The 22,059-nt window shown below is 39.1% G+C and overlaps 1 protein-coding gene across 1 annotated transcript in view; it reads left to right on the top strand.

The window, feature by feature from the left end:
• Positions 1-22,059, top strand: part of UNC80 (unc-80 homolog, NALCN channel complex subunit) — a 214,769-nt gene that overhangs the window by 164,896 nt on the left and 27,814 nt on the right. The window contains 9 exon segments of the mRNA XM_055345384.1: positions 1,221-1,355; positions 2,843-2,981; positions 3,831-3,927; positions 8,724-8,894; positions 12,107-12,199; positions 13,773-13,808; positions 14,120-14,338; positions 19,156-19,356; positions 21,497-21,620. Of these exon segments, the coding sequence (XP_055201359.1) occupies positions 1,221-1,355; positions 2,843-2,981; positions 3,831-3,927; positions 8,724-8,894; positions 12,107-12,199; positions 13,773-13,808; positions 14,120-14,338; positions 19,156-19,356; positions 21,497-21,620 (1,215 nt within the window).

Here is a 22,059-nt window from a genome sequence, read left to right on the forward strand (position 1 = left end):
CTAGAAGTTTGGGGATCACTGCTCTGCTCTCTATTGAAATGTATGGCAAGTGTTTTGCTGATGTTTCTTCTGAAAGGTTTTCTGATCTCTGAACAGAGATTTCCATTGGCATTAAATTTGCTATGCTGAGATTGGAGGAGGTGACTTCAGTAGGAACAGTTTCCCTGTACTCATGTCTAATGTATACCTGGCTGCACTTAGGAGTAGTTCCGACTGAGCCTAGGGGCTCATCCTAAGTCCTCTCCTTTATGGAGGTTTTAATAAAAATGATAAAAGTAACACATGCTTGTGCAAAGTGCAGTTCAGTCTACGGGGGCAAGAAATGTTCTTTAATATCAGGTTTCTCCTATTTTTAAATAGTTTGGCTCTTCTCTATTTTTATAACTTTTTTTACTGATTACCAAAAATGAATGCTCGTTATAAAATTCAGAAGCTAAAATTTCAAGAAAAAAACAAAGATCACTTATAATCCTCTTTCCTAGATAACCATTTATTTATACTTCTTGAAAATCCTGGCACTCTATCGTACCTTTTCTTTTTTAAACCAAAGTTGGATCATACCGCATATTCAAGTTTGTTACCTACTTTTCTCACATCGCACTAAGAATATCATGGGCATTTTCTCATGTAGCACATTTTGTGCTAGAGCATCTTTCTAATAACTGCATAATATTCTGTTGTATATACCATGCAACCTGCCCCAATTTATGAATAATTACAGTTGTTCAAAATTTTCACTTTTATAAGCCAAATTGCAGTCAGAGTTCTTGTATATCCATCTTTGTACATTTGTCCAATTCTTGAGATAAATTCCTAGTGACAAAGTCCCTGGGGAAAAAAAGTATATTTGTGTATATTACCAAATTTCTCACAAAAGAGATTATACTGTTTTTATACTCCCATCTACCAGTTTATTAAGTTAACCATTTCCCTAGATGCTTCCCATGGCCTATGAGGTGTTTTGTTTTGTTTTTAAAGAGGTTGAGACTGTGAGGATCAGGGTGGGGTGGGTTGTGGGCAGAGGAAGAGGGAGAGAATCTTAAGCAGGCTCTACGCCTAGCATAGAGCACAACTGGGGGCCCATCTCAGACCTTGAGATCATGACCTGAGCCAAAATCAAGAGACGCTTAACCGACTGAACCACCCAGGTGTCCCTCCATAGCTGGGTTTTAAAAGCAAACGCAACTTTGATATGCTGACTGTGTGGTGTCTTTCCACAGGTATACTCTGATTACGAAAGCAATCCCCAGTTGCGTCAAGCCATCGAATTTGCGTGCCATCAGTTCTACATTCTACACCGGAAGCCATTTGTGCTTCAACTGTTTGCTAGTGTGGCCCCTCTCCTGGAGTTTCCTGTAAGTACACTCTGTGGAAACAAATGTAGACCAACCCAATGACAAAAAGCAAAGTCTCCCTAGTGAGAGTCTTCTATGGCAAGGCAGTTAGCCGCCGTCACTTGTGTCTTGGCAAAGACTCACAGGCAGACAGAGGATTAAGAACATTTTAAGGTGGAGAAAAGGGAAGACTTCAATCAGCTATGCCCTGATTGGAGGCCGTTGGTGTGGGGGAGCTGTGAGCAGGCTCACTAGAAGTGGGGCACCCTATGTAATTGGTTAGGGGTACATATTTGCCTTACTCTGATTGGTCGTCTTGGAAGCAGGGACAAGGATTAGGGAAGCTGTCAGTTTTAATCAAGTCCTGGCCATCTGGGGGCCAATGGTTAAAGGGGTTATTATTTGGTTTCCACTCTAGAGCTAGTAGTCTGACTTCCTACTAACCTGACTGATGGCAGACTGACTTCCTGGTCTAGTTACTGTGGACAAGGGGTTGGTTTCCTGGGCAGGTTATTACAGGTTCTGGATCAGCCTTCTATTTTTGTATATCACCTGCTCATTTGTATTGTCCATTTGTATAATCAGTGCCTCAGCTCTCTTTCTTCAGCCAGTGGGATACGAATATCATGAATTATTTCTCTTCATTTTTCTTCAACCTTCATCTCTGCCTGTGGGATATAAATAGACCAACTCCCCAGTTTTTTATACTCGATTAATAAAAAGGAAGAGTGATTCTCATTCCTTTGTGTCACTGTCTAGTGCTTACCCTACTTTATTTCTCTTCAGAGTGTTTATATCATATCACATGCCATACGTGGATTTGTTCCACTAATATGTATCTCTACTATACCCCAAAAAAGAATTTCAAGCTCCCTTAAAGCAAGACCTTTGTCTGTTTTTCTGTTTGCTTTTGGTTTGTTTTTAGTTGTTTTATTTGTATGTCTTTTTTGGGTTTGTTTGGTTATAGCCTCAGTGTACAGAGCTGTGCTTGGCACATAGTAGGAATTGAAGAGGGATTTGTTGTTTTAATAAATCAGAGCCATTTTCAATAGATTTGAGAGGCAGCATCTGCATTTTGGAGTTACATTATCAAACAAGACCTGAAAATGCCCAGAGTTGTTAAAATAAGCATCTGTTTCTCCGGACATATTTGAAGTATTCAACTCATACATTATGGAAAGTTCTTTTGGGAATGCTGAGTCCTTCCATCTCAGACCAAGAGAAACATTTATGTGAATTGTTCTGGCAGTCTACCTATTGCTATATTTTTAGGAATTTTCACAAATGTCTCTTTGGTACCAGATTAACATTTAATAGATCCCTTGAAAGTCAGGTGTTCCATTCCAAAATCAGTGGGCAGCGTTGCCGGATGTGTGATTGCGTGAGCTGAATTTCAGATCAATATAATAGTTACCAGTGGTGATGTTTCTGAAATTTGAACTCCTGATCAAAACACATTATTGCTGAGGTGGGAATCAATAAAACTAAAATAGCCTTTCTTTATGCAGGATGCTGCCAATAATGGGCCCAGCAAAGGTGTGTCAGCTCAGTGCCTGTTTGACCTGCTACAGTCCCTGGAGGGAGAGACCACTGACATATTAGACATCTTAGAGCTGGTCAAAGCTGAGAAGCCTCTTAAGTCATTAGGTAAAAACAAAATTTGCCCTGTCCTACTTTTTCCCTTTTTGTTTTTGTTTTTAATAATTCTATATTAAATATTTTTACCTAAATCAAAGCAAAAACATGGAAAAGTGCTTTAAATTGAATGAGTACATTTCCTATGTCCTGTTTTTCCTAAATTTCTTGAAAATCCTGGGGATGCCTGGATGGTTAAGTGTCCAACTCTTGGTTTCAGCTCAAGTCATGGACCTCAGAGTCTTGGGATCAAGCCCCATAGCGGGCTCTGTGCTTAGCACAGTCTGCTTGTCACTCTCCCTCTGCTCCTCCCCCCATTCCCACACACACTCTCTCTTTTTTTCTCTCTCTCAAATAAATAAAATCTTTTTAAAAAATTTAAGAATTCTTGAAAATATTAAAGCATAAGGAATTCTCTACCATGAAAACTGTATTAAACTGGTGCTTCATTCTGCACTGCTCTAGTACCACAGTGTTCAGAAAATTAAGTTTTCCTGGGCAATTCTAGATAAGTAACTCTCTAAAATGGTCTTTTATTATCATGGAATGTGTAGAACTAGAGGTAATTCAAAGATAAAGTCTCATGTCCTAGACATCTACATGCCCTTTGATATCCACTAGGAGGTCAGACTTTTTTTCCTAAACTACCTCCCAGAAAGCACTTTTATTTTTTTATCTGATTACTCAAAAGTAGGAAACAGAATTTCAGTCCCTTTAGATGAAGAAATTATTAATGCTCACAGTTTAGGAGTAAAGCCTGAATGGCAATAAAATAGAACTAGAATCTTAAGAGTGCTAATTTCTTCTTTATTTCTGGAGGAATCCACTCTGACTTTGTACCTTGACCTTCTGTCCCTTCAGATTTCTGCTATGGAAACGAAGACCTGACATTCTCTATAAGTGAGGCCATTAAGCTCTGTGTTACTGTGGTGGCATATGCTCCTGAGTCGTTCAGAAGGTAATGCAGCCCTTTATTCTGGGCCTTGTGATTTGTAAATACGGCAAAGGAATAAAAAATGAATATAAACATTATGTTTGCTGATATCATCCTGTAATATTCTGGCAAATGTGTTTTCAATAACTACATTTAGGAAACTTGTCATAGCATAGGTTCTGGAAAATGTAGTACATCTTCATTCATTTAAACTTTCCTAAAATTTGGAATTTATTTGTGCAGCAACTAAGACGTTTAGTCTTGTTTAGAAAATATCATCATGACACGTAATACAAATTAATAGAAAACAAAATTCCAGAGAAGACATTTAAACTATTGAAGAAAATGCTTTTCAAGGAGCAATAAGAACTTTCACACAAAGAGCAAGATATGAATCTTGCCTGTCATTTTGCCAAGTGTAAGGAATTCAAAGGATTCACATGGAAAGTGTCATCCCAACTCCAGGACATTGGCTCTGGTCTGATTTTTGTACTGATATGCAAAATGAAAATCAGTCTCATCTTGCTGTTAAAATAAATCTTTTTAAAGACAGAGACAATGATTCAAATGAATCATGGATGTTATGTAGTTATCCTTAAAAATAATTGAGTCACATTCCTTTAAGTGTTTCCCAGTGCTGCCTTAATCAGCCCCATGGCCCTCCTCCCCAGTTATATCAATATTAGGGAATCTCTCCCTCTCAACTTCTCAATCTACTTTGACCTTTTCTTGTAATATCTAACTCATAAACAAAATCTCATGTTATATGCTATCATATTTTTGGTATAAAGCTCAAGTTTGAAACAGGACCACTCTGAAAATTCAGTGTGGAGGAAAGAAGTCCTACTCTGTTGGCAAGCTCCTCTGGTAAGAAGGAAAGAACTGGGTTGATTTTGCCAGTGTATCTTTATCAGTTTGCTTCTCAGATTAGTCTTTCCCTCTTCCCTAGAACAGAATGTATAAAGGGGCAAAGGGGGACAGGGATTCATATTAATTGAACTCTCTCTACACAAAGAATGAGCAGGAAATAGCCATCCCCCTAGCATTCCCAGCTTTTTTCGTCTTAACCATGGGGATTAAACATTATGATACCGGTCAACCAGAAGGCGCCTATGACCCTCAAGAGAGCAAATCTGCAGTCTATAATGGTGGTCCTGCTCCCACTTTCCTTGGGTCCTCCTGTAATACCACAGCTCCATAAAAGGCTTTAGAATGAAACCCTGTGCTAAGTTAATTCCAAGCCCACTCTATTCCTGGGTGTAAAAATACTCCCTATCTTAGTTTCCATTCCAAGTGTGTCCCAGTACATTGTTAATAGGGTGTATCAGAGGATCTGCAGTGAGATGAAGTGATCGAGACGCTGCAATAATAAATGGTATAAAGATTCTAAAATAGAAAAACCCCAGATTTAACTAAAAATTATTTCCCATTATCAAATTTCTGGAAAGACATGAAGTCCTCTCTCAAGTAAAAATTCAAAAACTCTGAAATCAAAAGAAATTAGAGTTCACAATCAAATTCTCTTGTCACTGTAAGTTACAGGCCAAAGTCCAATATTGTTATGTTAATTGAAAATTAAAGAATTATCCTCCCTAGTCCCCTATTCTGTTCTGTAGGGATTCTTAAATTTCTGAGTAGAATCAGGATCTCTTAGACAGTTGTTCCCTGCGATATCTCTCAAGGAATAAGTATAATTCTTACAACACTTCAACATTGGTAACACCAAGTCCCTATTGTACTTGAATTTTTTAAGTACATGTATTTTATTTAAATGTAACTTTTATACAAAAAAGTTTTTAAAAGTCATAATGTTATAGTTTTACCTCTATACCTGGTGCTTCGTTATATATTATATATTATATATTTATTATATATTATATATTATATATTATATATTAGTTTTGCCAACATTCCATGAATTTAACCCATCTGTACAACTACCACTCATATAGAAAAATCAGAGGAGCCACTATCTTACATCACAAATCATCTTTGCCTATTTCTAAACTCTATTCAAGTGAAATAATATAGTAAGTATGTGTCAATGTTCAACTTTTGTTATTCAATATTATTTCATTAGCTTCATCCATATAATTGTATGTGACCACAGTTTGCTCTTCATTCATCTGGAATATTTCATGTAATGTCTGTGCCACAATTGATTTCTCATTGATAGACATTTGTATTATATCACATTTGAAGCTATTAAATAATGCTGCAGAGAAAATTTTTGTATACATCTTTGTGAGCACATATGTCTATATTTCTGTAAGTGGAAATGCTATGGTAGGTCATGGAATATGTGTATATTTTGTGTTAGTAGATCCTACTGGTTTTCCAAAATGGCTGTGCCAATTTCCATTCCCACCAGCAGTGTATGAGCATTCCAGTACACCACTGCCTCATCAGCACTTGATACTCAGTCTTTATTTTAGCTATTTCTTTGGGTTCTAGTGATATTTTGTTGTGGTTTTAGTCTTCATTTCCCTCTTACCAACTGAAAGGTTTGGAAGTTTTCCAGATATTTAATGAAACTCAGATATCTACTTTTGCAAAGTGTCTATTGAAGTCTTCCACCCATTTTTTTTTTCAAAGATTCCATTTATTCATGAGAGTCACAGAGAGAAAGAGAGCAGAGACACAGGCAGAAGGAGAAGCAGGCTTCATGCAGGGAGCCTGACGCGGGACTCCAGGATCACGCCCTGGGCTGAAGGCAGGCACTAAACCGCTGAGCCACCTAGGGATTCCCCTTACACCCATTTTTAAATGAGATTATCAGTATTTTTTTATTTGATACATAGAATTTGTCTAAGGAGTCTGACATAAGTACTTTTAGCTTATATGTACTGGGGTGCTGGTAAACATTTAATAGCCAGTTCTCTGGGGGAAGAGTCCCTCATATGTAGCATTGCTAATTGGTCAACATGTAGCAATGGCTGAGTATGAGATAACAGGATGACATCATTGAACATGGGGTTGGAAACAGATGCATACCTAGACTATCTTGCTTGCCCTGTTAAATGTCCACGCCAGCATACCACTGGTTATATGCATTTCAAATAACATCTCTTACCCCCCCCCAAAAAAAAAAATATATATATATCTTACTCTGTGACTTATAATTTTACTTGCTTAACATTATCTTTTAATGAACAGAATTATTCATTTTAATGTAGTCAAATGTATTACGATTTACCTCACTGTTTAGTGCTTTCTGTGTCCTCTTAAGAAATCTTGGCTTAACCCAAGGTTGTGAATATATCCCCTTATAATATCTGCCAGATGCTTTATTGTATTTACCCTCATACTCAGATAATCCATCTGAAATTAATTTTTAGTATGATGTAAAGTAAGGTCAAAATTTCTTTTTCCTATATAGATATAATAGACAATAGACTGAGCACCATTTATGGAAAAGACTAGCATTTCCCATTGCATCGCAATGTCATCACTGTTATAAATCAAGTGTGGATTTGTTTCAGACTCTTTATTTTGTCCCACATGTCTGTTTGTCTCTCCTTGTGTTGTGGGGTCATGGAGTGCAGCAGCCAGGAAAGAATTCCCTTTTTTTTCCCCCCAAGAAAGAATTCTTAAGATGTTATATGATGCAGCTTAGTAAGTTTATTTAAATAGCATGGGGACAGGATCCATAGTCAGAAAGAGCTGTACTTTTTGCTGTACAAAGCTGGTGATTATATGTTTCGTGGTCAAGGGGGTCATGCAGGGAGTATTAGATCACAAATATTTTCTTCAAACTTCTCATAAAATTACTTTTACAAGATTTCTCTTGTGCTTTTCATTTAGTTCAGTATTAACTATTGGTGAGATACATAGGCAGTCGTGAGACCTTTTAAGAATGTAGCAACCAGCATGTATTTGATCCCTATCAGACCTCAGCAGGCTATAGATCAGCCTTCTGGCCTAAAGGTGGACGTCTTTCTGCTTCTGTCCCTCACCACTTGCAGCAATATTATGCTGTCTTACTTATTATATAGCTTTATGATAAGTCTGATTGGTGTTCTTACTTTTACCTTCAACATTCCTATGTACTTGTATTTAACATGTGTCTCTTATTAAAATGTAGTTGAGATTTTTTTTTTTAATTATTCACTCCAGTAAGCAGCCATTTTCAGACCTGCATCACAAAGGCTGTTTCCACAAACTAGGGGTGATAGAAAGGGAGGTGGGGGGGGGACTGGGTGACGGGCACTGAGGGGGGGCACTTGATGGGATGAGCACTGGGTGTTATTCTATATGTTGGCAAATTGAACACCAATAAAAAATAAATTTATAAATAAAATAAAATAAAATAAAACTAAGAAAAAAATAAAAAAAATAAAAAATAAAAACAAAGGCTGTTTCCACAGGCTCTTTCTCAAAAATTGCTTAACCTTTAAGAGGCCAGCCTCCCAGGGAAGGATTTTATCTCTTCTAAAATTTGTTTCAGCTGACGAATCACTCCTAGGAAATCCCTGAGTGGAAGCTTTATTGACCATTGTGATGCTTATTTCTCTAGCTGGAGTACATAGCCCCACCTATCATTATTCTGTTCTTTCCACCAGCTCTATATATGCTACTTTCCCCTCCCAACTAGATCATATAATCAAGCAGAATTTCCTCACTTTTTACTGGGTACTCAAGTAATCAATTAATTAGTCAGTCTAACAGCTCTACTTACTCTTGACTTGGTTGAGGTGGGAAAGGGGTTCAGAATCAGTCAGCACTCTGGAGGTTTTTCATTCTTCTGCGCTCCCAAATAAGACACAGCCAACCAAAGTAGAATGTAAAATGTGACTTGGTTTCCTTTCTGTTGATTAAAGTCTTCAGATGCTGATGGTCTTGGAAGCTCTAGTTCCCTGCTATCTCCAAAAGCTAAAGAGGCAGACATCACAAGTGGAGACAGTACCCGCTGCCCGAGAGGAGATCGCTGCCACAGCTGCTCTCGCGACCTCCCTACAGGCCCTTCTGTACAGTGTAGAGGTCCTCACCAGGTAATCCACACACAAATAGTCAATAGCCTGACATGGTATGTGACTGCCAAAAAGAGGAAGAAAAAAACGTGGTCACTAAGAATGTCTAAAACCCTATCGTTATTGACACATACCTGCTGAACTCAGCCTTTTGTGACTGAAAATTTAAGTCCTTAAGTTGTTTGGATAAATAATGCTAAGTATTCTGAATAATTAATAACAATATTAGTAATAACAATACCATGAACACATCTGCATATAGCTTGCTGAGCTTCTGTGGTAGTTTTAACCCAATAGTGAGTGAATCTTCTGTAAAAGGGCCGATGTAGTAAATATGAAAACATGACCTATATTTTTATTAGATTTTATATTATTTTTTGAGATGTGAAATGTCTGTAATTCCAACTAAGCCATCTTTTATTATTTTATTGTTTGTGAAGAGTTGTGTTTTTTTTACTACAATTTCAGAAAATATAACAAACATAAATGACAGAATTTTATTCTAATGCTAGAATTCAGATTCTCTGTGGGGCAAGGCTCAGTGGTGTTGGGTGGAATAGCAGGCTGGGGGATTTGGGAATGGAAAGGTACATTGACACCAGAGTTCAGCCCTAAATAAAGTGCCAAGAAGTTAGTCCTGTCACAGAGGTCTCAGGTGCAGAAGCAGAAGGCATTGAGAGGCCGGATGGGGATGGAGGAGACGGGGCAGACAGAGTGAGAGGAATGGTGAGTGGAGGTAGGAAGCTATGCAGATGGTTGGCCTTCTTTCTCTGTTCCCATCTAAAATGAGCTAGGAGATATTGTTCCGTGGAGTAGAGATAGGGAAGTCTTCTTCTTGGGTTGGTGTCTCTGCCCCTCCATCCCATTTGGTCACATCCTTGGCCTAGCTCCTGTCTGGGATTTACTCCCACCAAAAGACACCAACTTCCTCAGATCCATCTTGCCCTGTTGATGAGCCAAGGCTGAAATCCCTCAGTCCAGGAAGGACTTACCTAGCATGCACTAGCAAGTGAAGGAGGAAGTAAGATTGTGACTCATTAAGTCAATATATGTTTAGTTTCTAATCATGAGCAACATTGCCAACCTAGGAAGCAGACTGTAGTCCAGAAGCCTTTGGTGGACTGCCAGTGTTGAAGGGCCTGTGGGGCACCTGGCTGAGGAGATGGGAAGTAGTGGAACAGAGCACTATGGCCAGTCGCCTCTTCCAATGGGACCCAGTCCCGATGCTTTGATGTCAGTTTCTTGAGAGTCCTAGAAGGAAGAACATCCTAAGGAGAAATGTCACTTATACTCTTTCTTCTACACCTCTCTGGTTATGTCAGTTTTTCCTAAGTGCCACTTTTGTTATTTCTCTTCATATTATGCAATCTCAGTGCTTTCCTCCTTTCCATTCTATCAGGATAAGTCAATTAACTAATCCAAAATTGACTTACCCAAAATTCCACCAAGAGTTATGGGTAACATTACTGACATTTAAAATTCTATGGCTCTGGATATTCCAGAGTATTGAATAGTCTCTTGGCAGAGGGGAGAACTAGTCTCATGGCTCAGCTGGTGATTATTCACAATAAAGTTGGACTTTGCTATTTTTACAAGAAGATTAGAAGAACCCCATTTCACTTCTACACTCTTCTAATTTCTTTACTCATAAACAAACTAACAGCTAAAAAGGTAGTAACATACAAATAAGTATATTACAACTGTATTAAGGTTAGTTTTCTATTGTTATGTGACACTGTGACAGTACCATACATTTAGGGGCCTAAACAAAACATGTATTATCTCATATTTCTGGGCAGGCTCAGCTGGTTTCTCTGCTCAGGGTCTCACAAGGCCAAAATGAAGATGGCAATCAAGCCGGACTCTTACCTGAAGGTTCCGGGGAAAAATCCACTTCCAATGTCATTTAGGTATTTGGCAGAATCCAGCACCATGCAGCTTTAGGTCTGAGGTCCCCTTTCCTTTCTGCCAGCCAGGGGCCGCTCTCTACCTTAGAGGGTACTGTCTTCTCACATAGCCCCTTCTTTCTTCCAGCCAACGATGGTGCCCTGGGTGCTTCTCATGCTTCAAATATCTCTGTTCCTAGTGAGGAAAAACTTTGCTTTCTTAAGGGCTGGTGCAATAAGATTCAGCCTACCCAAATGATTTCCCTTTGGCAGTATAACAGTTTGTGATCACTGGGGTGATACCGGGGGGAGTGCAGGGTCCTGGGGCCATCTTTAAATTCTGCCGTCCATAATAATGGCACAGGAAGAGGAGGTCTAGTGTGATTGTTTAAAGCTTACTTTCCAGCACACCCAGTGTACAGAAAATGAGCATCCTAGAGGCAAGCCTTAAAGAGTTCCTACAAGCAATTGTTTTGAAAAGGTACATCATCCCTTCCATCTCTCAGATACTAATAGAGAGGCAAAGATTATCTAATACTTAAAGTAAACCCTGCACATATAAAATGGGATGATTCAAATCTATTTCTGGACATCTAAATTACTGACTTATAATAGACACTAATTTACTCCCTTCTCTGGGTAGTCTTAGGGATAATTTTGACTAGAGGGAGTTCCTCATTCTTTGATAGTTTTTCAGAAAAATAAGGTCATTGATTACAACATATGTGGTCAAAATGGCAGGTACGTCTTTATCTTTCATGTATTATTTAGAACAGTTAACTTCCTGGTACCTGTCAAATTGAAAAATGAGCTCTTGTGCAGCCCTGGTGGCGCAGCGGTTTAGCGCCGCCTGCAGCCCAAGGCATGATCCTGGAGACCCGGGATTGAGTCCCACATCAGGCTCCCTGCATGGAGCCTGCTTCTCCCTCTGCCTGTGTCTCTGCCTCTCTCTCTCTCTCTCTCTCTCTCTCTCTCTCTCTGTCTCTCATGAATAAATAAAAAATAATTTTTTTTAAAAAAAAAAGAAAGAAAAATGAGCTCTTACCTCTAAGTAAATCATACAGACTTAGAAGTCTGAGTTCATAAATGTCTGGTTTGAAGTGTCATAGTTTATTACTCTGAACCAAGAAGTAGAAGGGCTTAAATCATGGTATGCTAATAGACCCCTGCGAATCAGTGTTCCCTTTAAAGTGCCTCTCAGAACAGAGACAGCCAGCGTGTGACAGAAACGCCCAACTAGACTCTGTAATATAAAACTTATGTGAGTTTCCATAACTTGAGGACCTGGTAAATGTTTCCACTTCTGTTGCTGTTGTTTTGTTGTGGTGGTTCCTGTCCCTATTGCAGGCCCATGACAGCCCCACAGATGAGCAGGTGTGACCAAGGTCATAAGGGAACCACTACAGCCAATCACACCATGTCGTCTGGGGTGAACACCAGGTAATTCACTGGCCTTATTCTTTTGTGGTCTTTCAATTTCATACAACCTGAACCTCAGCTGTTGGGAATGAAAGGAATCTTGAAAATAGTCAATATTGAGTGTGAAACTCTCCACGGAAAAGCACAGAAGGTGAGCATGGAGAGTTATAAGGCTTCTCTTGACATTGTCAGAGAGAAATCCAAGCCACCTTCAGAAATTGGCATTTGTGTCAGTTTGTTTTCATGAACACGCAAGATGTTCTCTGCTGTCTGGGTGGTCTTTGAACTATGCTAGTGTTGTTTCATTTGCCTCCAAGAAAAAGGCAAATGAAACAATAATAATCAGGGGGTGGTTTCTCATTCCTGGGGGCAGTTATACAGGGTCAACTTTCTTTCATCTGGACAGATTTTCCACAGGCGTTCCATCCAAATTTTGACTTAGGGCCTTAAATTATGCTCTCATGGTCATTGACTTAATCTCCCTCCCTAAATATTTTAGTGTAACTCAGACACTGGTTATACTAGTTAATACTCAACACTGCTTCATTCTGTCTGCATTAACATCTAAATACTTTAACACACACACACACACATTTAATTAGCTTCTTCCTTCAAGGAAGATTTAAGGTAGGACTAACCGCAGATCAGAGAAATAGTTCTCTTTTCCCAGTATGGAGTAGTTAGTTAGTAGGGAGATCTTAAGGAGAAACTTCATAATGTTCTATTCTCTCTGAAGCACAGTTTTAAGAATGTATCATCCTTTATATAAAGTTAATTTCCTGCTCATCATTTATATTAGAAATAAAACAAATACCAAAGCCAACTGTAAATTAGCTGATGTGATGGTTAACCCATGCCTCAGTTTCTTATATTAAGAAAATATATATATTTTTTGAGTGGTATTCAGTGGCTAAATTCAACCACCAGAGAAAGATACACAGAAAAAGAGAGTTTCTAAAGTCCTATTATCAATTAGTCGTAAAGAAGTAAGTCTCCAGAACTGAAAGGAAGTCTTCCCCTGATAGTTCTTCCCCTGATCGCCTGAAACAGAGCACATGGTATTAAAACTGTAACTAGATTCACTTTACTTTCAAAAGTTTTTCAAAAGTCCCCTCATTTGGCTACATTCCGTGACCACTTTGTATGTATTTCTATAACATGTATTTCTACGAATTATATGCCAGTGGGACAGCTTTCATAGCACCTATGATTGCAGTGTGTATGGTAGCCACATGAAAGAGAAAGATTTTGTATTTTAGGTTTAGTGTATGTGCATTTGTAAGCTTATCAAAATGTGTCGCTTCAAGGGCTTTTCATAAGAAACAGTCCTTAAGAAGCCCTGCCATAGGGATCCCTGGGTGGCGCAGTGGTTTGGCTCCTGCCTTTGGCCCAGGGCGCGATCCTGGAGACCCGGGATCGAATCCCACATCGGGCTTCCGGTGCATGGAGCCTGCTTCTCCCTCTGCCTGTGTCTCTGCCTCTCTCTCTCTCTCTCTGTGACTATCATAAATAAATAAAAATTAAAAAAGAAGCCCTGCCATAGAGCCCCTGTTCTTGCTCTCATCGTTATACAGACTGTTCTTCTGATTCCCAGGTACCAGGAGCAAGGCGCCAAACTGCACTTTATCAGGTACAGAGAAGCAAGCCCTGATTTCATACTAATTCTGACATCTTGTAATGATTGCCTTTTGAGCTGGGTTATAGTTCCCATCAGATTTCATTTAATTAATGCATGACATACTCTTTCTGGGTACATCCTCAGGAAGTGGCTTGTGTAAAGCCACTGCAATTTGGGATGGCAGGAAAGAAAATTTAGCCTGCAGACGAGGTTCTCCTCATTAATGTATATGATACATAATAGAAGGAATTGTACAAAACTCTCTTCTCACAGTTTCCACCCCCACCTTTCAGACCCCCGGTTAACCTTTTATAATTCCCCAGGGAGAATCTTCACTTACTGGAGGAAGGGCAAGGCCTTCCCAGAGAGGAACTGGATGAACGAATTGCTCGGGAGGAGTTCAGAAGACCTCGGGAGTCCCTGCTGAATATTTGTACCGAATTTTATAAGCACTGTGGGCCAAGGCTGAAGATCTTGCAAAACCTGGCTGGGGAACCTCGAGTTACTGCCCTGGAGCTGCTGGATGTGAAGTCACACATGAGGTATCATCCTTGCTTTCCCTGCTTCTGAGCTGCAGCTTGGGATGTGGGTTTGGGGGCGTGAGGGTGCGGGGAGGCGATATCTCAGGATAAGAACTTGGATACTCAGAATGATTTGTTTCTTGTGGCTTGGATGCATATCATATAGGGCCATCTAGGAAGATGTATATTAAGTCTATCAAAAAGGATCTCAAGGTTGGCAGGGGGGAAAACTCTTAAACAGAGAGAAGCATAGTCCAGATATTTGCTCCTCAATAAAAAAGAGGAAAAGGGAAATTTCATCACCTAAATTTATATAAAAGTAGCCTTCATCCAGGTACTATTTATTGACCAGATTCTGACTTTTTACAAGAATCCATTTCCTATCATTTTACATGGAAAATAAATTCAATACTGCTTACTGCCCAAAGACTTGCTGTTTCTACAGGACCTGTGGACTCAGTAATGAGCCCTGCAAAGAAGTGAGCAGTTTTAACTCTGAGCCATTTTGCTTGGATCCCTTTTATACAAATTGTGCATGATAGCCTTCCAATGTTTCGAAAAGGAAAAAAAAGTGTCCTGGTGGAAATTCTGATCTGGATGAGGCCAGTCATCATTTAAAAATTTTTACTGTTGGTAGGCTGGGGAGAGGCCCTAGAAATGCATCTCTGTGCACTCATATTTCCTTCTTCCTGTGGTGATGTCACATCTCACTTGTTGCGTAAACCACGAAGCCCAAAGCCCATGTCTGTATTCTCAGATTCTTAAAAGAAACATGATTCCAGATCTTCCATTTAGATTTGTAACAATGTGTAAAAAGTCATAAAAATCCCCTGAAAGAAAAATTCCATGGGTAACAAAATATTCACTTGAAAGTTTAGTATCCTCATAAAGCTAAAGGTAGAGTCAGGTTCTAGCCATTCAGGAATAACACTGCTATTTGGCAATATATCCCGCTTCCCTGATTGTTGTCAACTTTTTTCTTAAAATTATCCCTTGAAAAATTTAGAAAGTACGAAGTGAGCGAAAATGAGAGTCTATAAATGTAGAGAGAAGACAGACTCTTTCTCCTCCAGGCTAATTTCACATTCTCTGAGAGGCTGGCCCACACCCAAGACTCCAGAGTTTCAAATGTGTTCATGTTCCCACTGTACAGTAATGGGGAAGAGCTTATTTCACACTTAGAATTTCAGCACCTACACTGGGGAGGGGGAGGAAAGTTTGGAGTATTATGAGCCTGTTGCCATAGCAACCAAGAGCTCCATTCAGTCTATCTCTCCTCCTTTCCCACTGATGATGGCTAGCTGAACCAAGTAATCCTGTGAACAAAGCAACATCACATTCCCTAGAATCAGACTATCACTTCTACCAACCGCCATTTTGTGGGCAGAAAGGGACGAGATTCCTAAAAGATGGATGAGAGAGAAAGAGGAAGATCAGGATCATGGGTTAGTAACCGTCCTTTAATTCAATCATTTGTAAGTACTTAAAGCCTTTGGAAGAAGAGGAGAGTGTTAGTTAGATCTGGAGCTCTCTCCAGAGGCCAAACCCTGTTAAAAGATTAAGTGGGCTATAGTTCAAATGACTTACATCTGTGTCCTGGCACTGAATTGATAGAGTTCAACTGATACTAATGCTAATGAGCATGATCCAAATACTATGCTAGACACTGGGAATGTAAAATAAAGTCCTGGTCCTCACCATGACCACAGTCTAATAGAAGAAGCATGCATAAGAAAAGAACCACAGTACATTGTTGCAAGTACTATATATACCATGTTTGTGTATCTATGTATTTATTAATTTACGAAATACTTAAGGCAACTTAGAAAATTAAACAGAGGGGGGTGCCTGGGTGGCTGAGTCGTTAAGTGTCTGACACCTGATTTCAGCTCAGGTCATGATCTCAGGGTTGTGAGATGGAGCCTACATCAGGCTCTGTGCTCAGCAGGGAGTCTGCGTCTCTCCCTCTCCTACTGTGCCTCTGCACACTCTTTCTCTCCCTCTCTCAAATAAATAAATAAAATCTTTTTAAAAAAGAAAATTAAGCAAAGGGATAGAATATACAAGTTAGAGAGTCAAAACAAAGTAGAAAATTAGCAAGGAAATAATTATGTTTACAATAACATCAATACAGGAAATCTATATGATTTGATCAGATTAGCTGCTATTCATGACCATAAATTTGATTTTGAGCTTCCAAGTTGTCAGAGCAATGAGGAGGAAATGACCATTTACAAAATCATAGTGTTGGGATCCCTGGGTGGCACAGCGGTTTAACGCCTGCCTTTGGCCCAGGGCGCGATCCTGGAGACCGGGGATCGAATCCCACATCAGGCTCCCGGTGCATGGAGCCTGCTTCTCCCTCTGCCTATGTCTCTGCCTCTCTCTCTCTCTATCATAAATAAATAAAAATTAAAAAAAAAACAAAATCATAGTGTTGGTAAGATAAAAACAACTAGTTGTTTGATAAAAAATTACTTTTTTAAAATACAAAGAATAAGAAATGTCTCCTGGTTGGTGTTTGCTAAAAGGAGAGAGTGGTGTGATGAACAACACCCGCGTGGTAAATAAAGTGTTAGTTTCACATGGCTGGATGCCTGTCAGTACTGAAAGTTGGCGTAACATCATAATGCAATTCATCAAGAGCAACCTATCTGAAGCCAAGATAATGTGATTTAAAAGCACAATTATTTCATTGCCTATTGCAGGATAGGCAGATTTTTTTACTGCCAGGAAATAGACTCAATGAGCACTATTAATGCAATTTCTCACAAGTTTTTGATTAAAAAAGGACCTGCCATGATCTCTGGCCAGAGATATTCTGTGTTGCTAAGTAGGGATAGACCCATATGCTCTGACTTGCACCAATCAAGAGGGATAATTTAGGCTTTCTCTTATAAGTTAAGTATACATTTGGATACATGTAACCGTCAGAACTATGGGCACATAGGTGGTGTTTAAAATCATAAGAATGAGTAGTACCACTCAAGGAGAGAAGATTGATAAAAACAGGAATGGCATGATATAAGAGGAGAAATTTACCTGAAGTATTTGATTCAAGCCAAAGCACCAAGAGGCAATCTGTAATCCTGTGTTAGCAAAATATATGGCTGACTATAAGGATCTCTGATTAGATAGAGTCTCTGCCCTAAGGGAATTTAATGTTTCATTTGCCTAAACCAGAGCTGCCAAAGCAGCAATATATATAGCAGAATAATAAGGTCCGCAAAGTCTCACCATCTCTCTCCTTTCCTTGCCTCCTTCTCTTCAACTCTCCTTCTCCATTGGAAAATCTCTTGTGTTCTCACCGGGAAATGACATAGGATTTTTTTTTTTTTACCAAAAGATTATCTATGTGCTAGTACAGCAAAGATTATATTAAAGGAAATGTTTGTGCTATGCTCAATGCAAATTCATTTTTTAACACCAGCAGGGATTAGAGAAATTCAGGTAGTGCATAAAATGACTAAAATTCAGTTCTAAATACTGTCCTTGTGCTTAAAATAGACAGATTGATGCTTTCTCAAGCATTTCTCAATGTTATCTATAAAATAATAAGGGGAAAGAAGTATGTGCATATAGACTTGCTCTTATCCGTCATACAGACTAAAAAGTAAACAATGTTCTGCATGGCACATTTGTGAGAAAGAGATAGAAGAACATACAGGCTGTTTAAAATTATTTAAGACATGCACATTCAGGGATGCCTAAGTGGCTCAGTGGTTGAGCATCTACCTTTGGCTCAGGGCATGATCCTGGGTCCTGGGATCAAGTCCCACATTGGGCTCCCCTCAGGGAGCCTGCTTCTCCCTCTGCCTGTGTTTCTGCCTCTCTCTCTCTCTCTCTCTCTCATGAATAAATAGAATCTTTAAAAAAAATAAAAAGTGAGACGGATATGATTTATAGAAAGTAAAGCAAAGTAAGAGTGAGTTAGGATGGTTGAACTTCATGTTGTATAGTTAATTAGAAAAGGGTTTCTTTGTAAGGAGACAGTTGAGAAAACATGATACGTGCATGAGGGAGGAGACCGTAAAATACCCAAGAGAACAGCAAATTCTTGGACTTTGGAACATGTGGTGAATCTGAAGTTGGGCACAAAGAAACCAGTGTGGATACAGTGTAGACAAATAAGAACTCCTGCTAGCCAGGGACCAGATCTGATCAGTGTTCCTTGGGAATATTGAGACACTTTGCCTTTATATCTATTGAGATGGGAATTTAACAGATAATATTGATCAGAGAGTAGACTTGATCTTAGTGTCATGCAATGAGATCATAGACACTCAGTATGTATGCCACACAACGCTCAAGTGAAGTGGGCAGTTTGCTATGGGAAGATGGATTATCTTCCCTTGTGATATGGAAGAAAGGGATAATTTACAGATACAGATGAATTGAATTGATGGGATCATGTGGAAAGTTTCTGAATGGTCCCCTTTTCTCAGGAAAATAGAAAATGGTATTAGCAGAGTATGAGGTTCTATCTGAAACTGTGTTGTAGGACTGAGGGAAAAAGAAAGTATAATTCTCAAGAGGAATAAGTAAGCAGACGAGAGGCCTACAGTAGACCTGCTTTGCAACACTAAGGGTGAGCTTGTAATTTGAAATCATGAATGTTAAATGGTGCTGGTTAGCATGGTTGTGAATTTCTCCCCAGCAAACTTCAGCTCTGTCTCTGTAGGGAAAGATGTAAATTTAACCAGAGGGATTGTTTTCTTAGATAAGATAAATGATAGGGGGAAATGATAGGGGAAAGGTACGAGGAGTTTGAACATATGTAAAAATTACTGATTTTAATAATAAACCATGTTTTTTTAATAATCTCTGAAAAAATTTAGGTTGGCAGAAATTGCACACTCTCTTCTGAAGCTGGCACCATACGACACCCAGACGATGGAGAGCCGTGGGCTTCGGCGCTACATCATGGAGATGCTACCCATTACCGACTGGACAGCCGAGGCAGTGAGGCCAGCCCTTATCCTCATTTTAAAGAGATTGGATAGAATGTTCAACAAAATTCATAAGATGCCTACTTTGAGGTGAGCTGTTGGTATTACAAGCTTCAAAGTTAGGGTTTGTCATCTTTTAAGATGGTGGTGCAATCCAGAGTTGAACGAATGACTTGAAAGTTTTCTGTTGGTATTTGTGCATAGCTAACCAGGTATATGAATGCATAAGTAACAGGGTCTACGTTTTGAAGAAATAATATATTCTTTAAAATTATATGTGTTCATCTTGAAAAATCTGTTCATATCTTAGCTATCATGTTCCTCATCTGGTACACATAAGAAATTCAGTGAGTATCCTTCAATTTCTTTTGAAATAAGGCAAGGTGTGCCTTATAAATAAAACAACTGAGGAGAAAAGAAAAATTAATTTAATGTTCAAAGAATACTGGCTTTAACAGGGTATTTTAGGTACCAGTTTGAGAAGTGACAAATCTTAACAATAAGCAGCCACATAGCCTCTGAGAAAAATCCCAGGACTAGTAACAAATACCTAAGTTTCACCATTTCATCTAATTTACAGTGGTATTAAATTAACATTATTACCCTTAATCTCTGTTCAGTAACCTGAAATATCCACTCTCTATGCAGGGATGCCTCTGAACCAGACTGCCTGGAGATCTGAGTCCAGTTTGGAGACCAATGAGCAGACAGTTCAATTGGTTAAATGTCAATAAACCTACTAACTCAGAAATGTCAAATTTGAGTTAATGAGAACATTTTCTGTCCCTTTAAACTTAACTCCAATTCAGTGCAGCTCTTGCCTAAGAATTTGTGGCACTTAGCATTCAATTTGTTGGAACTTATCCAGGTTTTAACCTGTGTTCTTGTTCATTTATGCAGCCATCAGGAGTTGTTGGATTTATAAAAAAGAAATTGAAAGATTTCATTCCAGTAATTGGTACTTTGTTCCTCTATTCCTTTTTGGCATGATGAATGCCTACACGTTATTTCAAGATTATTTATTTCAGTGGCATGGAAATGTCTGTCCTTACCACGCACCTACTTTTTTTAGTGGCCCCAATGGAGCATTTGTGCCTATTGGCAAATGGCCTGTCTTCTCATTCTTAAAAGGGTGTGCCAAAATAAATTATTTTTCTTAAATAACTTTGTATATAAAGATGTCAGACATCTCCATAGGCTGACTCATTTGTCATATAATCAAGTCCAGTTGTAAAGAGCATCATGCTTCCTAAAAGTAGATGGGTCAATTGTGGGTAATTTCTTTGGGGTACATCCTAAGAATTTGAGGTTGCCTTGGATTTAATTTCTTCAGGTGATCTCTGCTCAACAAGGGAAATGTTGACCCAAATTGACCTTGTGTTACTTGAGAATCAGGATGTCAACATGTCCTCATTTACGAACATTTCCATTTTGTCATTGTAGATGATCCATTTTTATAGGAAATATAAGCTTAGAAACTGTTTCCAGGATAATATTAGAAATAGCATTGATATCAGTAAAACCCAACCTGTTTATTTGGGGGGCCACGGAGATGGCTGTTTTGGGTACTGAGACAATTACAGACTGCATTGACTTTTTATTACAGAAAATTCCATGTTCATCTAATTGGGTTTAGACTTATACCATTTATATGACCATAGAAAGTAGCCAAAAAAAAAAATCTCATTTCTTAGGAGGCCAAGAAAGAACACTTTTTAAATGAATGGTTTTCTTCTAATGTCATGTTTTTGGGAGGAGTTAACCATATAAACCTAATCAGTTGTGTCTTAGTTTAACAGCTGACAAGATCAATTGCAGTCTAATAAATAGGTTACAGAAACGCAGCCTTGTGGTCAGGTTAGTTCTGTTGGGAGTAATGGCCCCTGTGACGGGTTTCCTAAAATTGTAGTCTTATACCCTCTCTCAAAGCTGAAACCAGGGAACTTAAAATGCAACCCATTCATCATCTCTGTTTTTTCTTCAATAGATTTTGTCTCATTAGTCGAGTGGGGCAGGAGTGCCTCTGCCACGTTTTCAGTATCTTCTTCCCTTCCCAGTGTGCTCTGTGCTTTTGGAACAACATGGGTAAACTTCATCCCGTGTGAAGCACTTTGTTGTCTCAGACACCTGTCCTGTCTTAGATGGTGTCAGAATCACTGTCCCATTCACTTGTTTCAGACTGACTCCAGAAGGGAGCCACGCTGCTAATGGCTCCTATATTGTATTCCAGGCGACAGGTTGAGTGGGAGCCTGCCAGCAATTTGATTGAAGGGGTTTGTTTGACACTTCAGAGGCAGCCAATCATATCCTTCCTGCCTCACCTTAGGTCACTGATCAATGTCTGTGTCAATCTGGTGAGTAGCCAAGTGGCAACCTTATGAAACTTTGCAAAATTTAACTCTGCTATTGATTTCTCTGAATTGAAGATTTACAGGTCAACCACTTTGTGCCCCTACCTACCCATGAAAACAGACGGCTCAGGTGACACTGAAAATAGTGAGGTACATTTCAAGGTGGTGCGTGGGGAGATGAGGGGCCCATCCCTACGCAAGTGGGATTTTGGTGTGCTGCTTCCCACGCACTACTTTGACAATTTGCCTCTTTAAGTTGCGCTGAGAGTTGAGGGCTGCCAGTTGGAGAGTGGGGTGGTGGAGATCGCACAATTGGCTAGAAGTTGAGGTAGTCTGGGGTGGGGGAGCTTAAAATGCAAAGAGAATTTTTTCCGCTTTTTTAGTGCAAAATGATGATATGAGTTGGCCAGTCTAGGATCTATGGGAAGAAAAAAAACTTTTT

The sequence above is a fragment of the Nyctereutes procyonoides genome, unplaced genomic scaffold (genome assembly GCF_905146905.1).
Source record: "Nyctereutes procyonoides isolate TBG_1078 unplaced genomic scaffold, NYPRO_anot_genome, whole genome shotgun sequence".
Taxonomy (NCBI): Eukaryota; Metazoa; Chordata; class Mammalia; order Carnivora; family Canidae; genus Nyctereutes; species Nyctereutes procyonoides.